The 5,825-nt window shown below is 51.0% G+C and overlaps 1 protein-coding gene across 1 annotated transcript in view; it reads left to right on the top strand.

Moving 5' to 3' along the window:
* The window catches only part of MONBRDRAFT_32062 (uncharacterized protein), a gene marked incomplete at both ends in the record, with an annotated part of 4,809 nt that extends 259 nt beyond the window's left edge, over positions 1-4,550 (top strand). The window contains 13 exons of the mRNA XM_001745044.1: positions 4-300; positions 777-1,580; positions 1,705-1,752; positions 1,842-1,916; positions 2,020-2,193; positions 2,316-2,392; positions 2,494-2,545; positions 2,626-2,754; positions 2,876-2,949; positions 3,056-3,182; positions 3,317-3,409; positions 3,542-3,724; positions 3,843-4,550. Coding sequence (XP_001745096.1) covers positions 4-300; positions 777-1,580; positions 1,705-1,752; positions 1,842-1,916; positions 2,020-2,193; positions 2,316-2,392; positions 2,494-2,545; positions 2,626-2,754; positions 2,876-2,949; positions 3,056-3,182; positions 3,317-3,409; positions 3,542-3,724; positions 3,843-4,550 — 2,841 coding nt within the window. The remainder of the gene's footprint in view (positions 1-3; positions 301-776; positions 1,581-1,704; positions 1,753-1,841; positions 1,917-2,019; positions 2,194-2,315; positions 2,393-2,493; positions 2,546-2,625; positions 2,755-2,875; positions 2,950-3,055; positions 3,183-3,316; positions 3,410-3,541; positions 3,725-3,842) is intronic.
* Positions 4,551-5,825: the final 1,275 nt, after the last annotated feature.

The raw sequence follows: 5,825 nt of genomic DNA, 5'->3' as shown, positions 1-5,825 counted from the left end.
GAGAGAGAGAGTGAGAGAGTGAGAGAGAGAGAGAGAGAGAGAGAGAGAGAGAGAGAGAGAGTGAGAGAGAGAGAGAGAGAGAGAGAGAGAGAGAGAGAGAGAGAGAGAGAGAGAGAGAGAGAGAGAGAGAGAGAGAGAGAGAGAGAGAGAGAGAGAGAGAGAGAGAGAGAGAGAGAGAGTGTGAGAGAGAGAGAGAGTGTGAGAGAGTGTGAGAGAGAGAGAGAGAGAGAGAGAGAGAGAGAGAGAGAGAGAGAGAGAGAGAGATGCTTGAGAGAGATGCTTGAGAGAGAGAGAGTGGATGTGTGAAAAATTTGAATTTCGAGCCGTTTTGTCGCGCGCTTGGTGTGTGTGTGAGAGAGCGAGTGTGTGTGTGAGGGTGTGTGGGTGAGGGTTGAGGTGGTGGTGGTGAGAGGAGGATAGCGCATGATGCGGGGCCAGTTGAAGCGGGTCGGCTGAGAGAGGGGGTTTGGGTTTGGGTGGTTACGCTTGTTGCTCAGCAGCAACGACGAAGCACGTTGACTCCCCACGATGGCTCTGCGACGGCCCCTCTCCGAATCCGGTGGAGCCGCGCGCCGCTATAAAGCCCATCAGGTTTGGAACGCGCTCGTGTGCTTCAGGCAGTCCCTGATGTTACTGATGACCTATAGCCCAGCCTCAAGGACCAGGAGAGCAGTGTCCCTTAATTTTGATCTCTCATGCCGCATCCTTGCCCGATCTTCGCCGTCTGCTGCTTTTCTCTCTCGCTCACCTTTTGATACAAAACTGTAAAATCGTAGGCGGCGTTGCCGTCATCGGCATCGGCATCGCGGCGTGCTTTGGTCTTGGCTCGCGACTCAGCCGGTGACTCGGAGCCACTTTCCAGCCCACCACAACCCGCACCTCGCCGAACGATTTCGGGGCCCGAGCACTCACAACAGCTAGAGGTCACGCGCAGCAGTCGAGGGTCAGGTGGATTCGAGAATGACACCTTGGCATCGCGTGCAAGCTCACAAGCAAACTCTGACATGCAGCCTGAGATGGACAGCCCCCCAGCAGGTGCCAAGCTCTTGCATGATAGACCAGAAGATAATGCGCCCTCAAGTGGGCTGGCGCGCCTAGCTGCCATGAAGCGTGCGGCCGAGCGACGCCATCAGCAACAACAACAGCAACAACAGTGCCAAGAAGAGGCAGATGATCGCGAGCTCTCGAGTGCGGAATCAGAGGATTATGAGAGGAGTGTTGAAGATCAAGACTCTGAATCAGATCCAGCACCAGCGCCGGCATTACAGGAGCATCAAGAGGTCAAGTTGTCATCAAAGCCTTCTCATCCTCAAAGACAACGCAGCAGCACAGCTCCAAAAGCTGGGCAAGGGACCGTTGACGACATCCTGCGTCTTTTGCACGATGCTTCCTCACCGAGCAACCTTGCCCTGTCTCCTGTACCCATGGTGGCTGGACAAGAGCCTCGCCATGCACAAGGTCCAGATCAATCAACGCCTGGAAGCGGAGCAGGCTCTTCACCGCAAGTGTTCGACCCGTCAGCCGCAGCTCCTCACAACCGCGAGCCATTTGTCGACGAATATGGCATACACGAGCTACTGGTTCGCTCCTCGAGCCCTTTGATTGCTTGGCATTGTTTCGCACTCGGGTTTGGCACGATCTTCCATGGGATTGTCTTACTCGCTTAATCTTATCTTGTTTTCGTCCTGGCCGAATCACTGCCAGGCAAGGCACGCTACAGAGCCTTCTATCCAGTTCGATCAGACGCCAGAGGTGCGCCGCTTTCTCTCCATTCAGATTATTTCATGTTGATACGGACCCTCTGGCGTGCTCATTTCGTGTCCCTGCCACGCACCTTGTAGCGATATGCAACTTTGGCCTCGGGCGTGACCAACATGGTTCGTCAGCAGCAGCAGCGTCTTGAGGAACAAAATAAGGTACATATAGACTCATACCTTGTGTTCAATGCTTTGGAGACGAAGCGCTTTAGGCCTGATCACACCGTTCGCGGTCACGTTGGTGTACAATCACATGCATTAGCGCATTCATCACCTGGAACGGATGCTCCAACAACACCATCAACAGCAACAACGACAACGCAGAAATGGTGCCGATGATGCTTCAGCAGGAAAGGCAGCAATGGGGTCCGAGACCGTGGCAGAGCATCAGGCTACTATCAAGCGCCACTTGCAATTTATAGACCAACTTCTAGAAGTGCGCATCTGATTTGCGCTGGAAATTGTAGTCAGGTTTTCTGTTCTGAAGAGGAGGAGGTGGTCTTGCATCTTGCAGGCTAGAAATGATTCTCATGATGCTTTATGATATCACAATACCAGGAGAAGCGTGATCTCGCAGATCAATGTGCTCAACTTGCTCAAACGGTGCAAGACATGTCCAGCAAAGCCGAGCGCAAGTCTGTTCCTGTGTCGGTGACTGCATGTCAAGAACATCACTAATTTTCCAACAACTCACCCTCGATTCTGATTCTACTCCTACTGCTTGCCCTTCTCCAAGACTGACTGCGATGGCTCAACAGCGCAAACAAGAACTGGCGCGAACTAAAGCGGTAAAAATTCGTGTTGGGATTGGAGGTGGCACTGCACCAACAGTTGACTTGCCCTGATACTACTTGATGGCGATCATTAGACTTTGAAAGAAGAAGATCGACGCAAGCGAGAGCATTGGATTGCCAAGGAAAAACAAAAAATAAAAGAGCTGACTATAAAAGGCATGGAGCCCGAACTTCAGCGAATGTTGCGTCAGCACGACGCCGAGGTAGAATGAATTCTCGAAGGTCGCTTGCCAATGGTGGCTGTGGTGCCAGTGCAGGCGCAAATGCCATGTGTCCGATGCCTCTGACTGGCTATCCAATGTTATGATGCCCGCTCGCATCTAGATATCGCGGTTGAAACAGTCGCACGTAGCCGAGTTGGAGCGCCTTGAGACATCCCATGCTGAAGCATTAGTCAGGTACTCATGGTCTCAGTATGCACTCGCTGCTCCAAAACAGCACAATACCTTTCCAGCTAACACCAAGTGCGCGCATGATGTGCATTGCATGTACATTTGTCTCCAGGGAGCGTGAGGCTGCGCGCCGTGCCACCGAACAAGAGCGCGAACGATATCAAGAGCAGCAATTGGCTGCTGTTCGAGAAAAGTACCAGTTACAGATTCAGAAAGACGAACAATACTACCAAGAACAGGTCAGGCCAGACTCTGCTTGAATCAAAGCTGTCTCTATCAGCTCATGTTCCCTTATTGGGTCATGTCGAAAGGACCTGTTGCATGCGCCAATACACCTTCTGAATTGGCTCTGTTTCGCATGTCTCTGGTTCAGCGTCGCCAATGGCAAGCAGAGCTTGATCGAGTTCGTTCAGATCACAACGTCGCTCTGCAGGCCGAACAAGCTCGCCAACAGGAGCAGATGGAAGTCAGTCTCGCATGGCTTGGATTCGATTCTTCTTGCTAATCATACACACAACATGACTCGACTGATGTCACGTGCTTTTCTTTTTCCTCCTTTGTACCCGTACTTTCAACTTAAACTGAAATAACGGTGCAGCGTTGGCGTCAAGAAGAACGAATCACCACTGAGGCCTTGGTTGCAGATTTGAAGGAACAACTGGCTCAGAAGCAGGAGGAGTATGAGACAGCCCTGAGAGCCAAGGTTGAGCAGTTTCAGCTTGAAAAGCAGACTTGGGAGGACATGATGCAAAGAAAACAGGCACTGGAGGCTGCCCGCAAGGTAGCATCTGCCCACGTCTCCTTGATGATGACATAATGTGATGAAGGTTTTGACAAGTCCCAACTTTTTTTTGTCTTGGCCATGCCCCTCACCCGAAACGTTTTTTTTTGTATTGCAGGAGGAAGAATTGCGGGATCAAATGCGGCTGCAACGCGACCGAGAAATTGAACAAGTGGTCACTCGTTTGGCCGAGGAACAGAAACGACGGGAGGATGATTTGCGTGCTCAATATGAAAAGCAGCAACAGAAGCTGCAGAGACGATACGAAGAGCAGCTCCGCGATCTTGAAAATGCCGAAGGCAAGGCTTTGGCTACAGTATCCGACCACAAGCGCGCGGCAGCCACTCACGCCGAGCGCGTGCAAGAGTTGGAGGGAAGGGTCGAGGGTCTACAGTCTGCCAACGCCACATTACACGACGAACTCAAAGCCCTTCGTGCGCAGGAGCATGGCTTTTTAGAGACTGCGCGTGCAGAATGCCAGGATGAGCTAACAGCATTGCGCTCACAGGTCACCTCACTCGGCCAGCAGCTGCTCGAAAGTCAGGTCGCTGCGTCTCAGCAGGTGACTCGAATCCAAAGCCAGCACGATGAGCAGCTTCAAGATGTGAAGCGGCGGATACATGCCACTTTGGCAGAAAAAGATGAGCGCTTGCAAAATCTGTCCCAACAAAACCAAAGTTTACAGCGACGATTAGCTGAGCTGACTCACCTTCTGGAACAAGTCCAACATTTGGGAGCCGGTGAAGTTGCTCTATCTAGTTCCGACCTAGCTGACGGCGAGGGCCACTCGGCCTCTGATGGTCACGCGCCCGACTCTGCGCTCTAGCCCAGAGTGTTACTCTGAGTACTCACAAATCAATCCAAGTTTTGTCATGGGCAATGACCATGTTTTTGTCTTTCTCGTTTTCTTTCTTTTTTTCGGATGATTCTTGCAATTTGAAAAGGGTTGAAAGGAAGGTCAATGTTCGATTATCCAAATCCGGTCAGCTAACATGAACAAAAGACGATAGTTGCCTACCTCAATCAGCCCAAGTCACATTTGCTCTTCAGTGCAGCCACTCACAGAGGCTAAGGAAGGCATAATGTGTAGTACAAGCTTCAAGAGTGTAAACAACAAAAGCCCACAAGACAGGCACAGGTCACAAGTCACGAATTACACACACACACACACACACACACACACACACACACACACACACACACACACACACACACACACACACACACACACACACACACACACACACACACACACATACACACACTAAACGCAGAATGAAAAGAAAAAAAAAAAAATGCAACTCACAGAACACAAAGACACCCAAACGCAACAAGCGCAAAACAAAAACATCTGGGAGAATTTACTATTTCCCGTAGTCAGGAGGAGACAGAGGAACAAGGTCTAGGATCAAGGTCGATACAGTATACAAACTGTGTGGCCCTCGTGTTTATGAGCATCCGACAATAAAGTTGTTGCTGACATCACTGATCAGCCATTCAGAATGCACGAGGTAGCAGTTGTTCTGTTCTGAGCAAAGGGCCAACCGCCTGACCTCATTAGCATCTATCGTGTTCAACGTCATGGTGATCTCAGTTACCGCGCCTTGATCAAAAGCAAGACCTTCAGACCACACCGCGCCCGAGGGTGCAATTGCCCCGGTTAAGGTGTAGTTGGCCACTTCCGTCTGCACAGCATCCAGTAAGCTCAACTCCGTGGCTTCAAAGCTACTACCGTCCACAGTCTCATCAAAGGTGATGGTCAACTCTAATGTCTGCATCGACAAAGAAAAGCCAAGGATTACTGGGGGGGTTGTGTCTGCCACCACTGCTGCCGGGAGCGTTTGTGAGGCCACCGCATTATCCGCCATATCCAGGATGGCACCAGATGTTAATATGATGCTTGAGCTGTTTACAACATGGCTAAAGTTAGTGGCTTTCTTCATGAGGTTGACATCCTCATTGAGCAACATGTACTCTGCTATGTGGCTGTTTTGCACCGAAGTAATTGCTTGCAGACCGGTCAAGGTCACTGTCTCGGGACCCACGACAACAGCCACATCAGAAGGAAGCAGGGACGTGATGTTAACGACCTCATCAAATG

Source organism: Monosiga brevicollis, genomic scaffold (genome assembly GCF_000002865.3).
Source record: "Monosiga brevicollis MX1 MONBRscaffold_7 genomic scaffold, whole genome shotgun sequence".
Lineage (NCBI taxonomy): Eukaryota > Choanoflagellata > Craspedida > Salpingoecidae > Monosiga > Monosiga brevicollis.
Note: the sequence above shows the minus strand (reverse complement) of the source record. Positions and strands in the feature narration are given on the sequence as shown.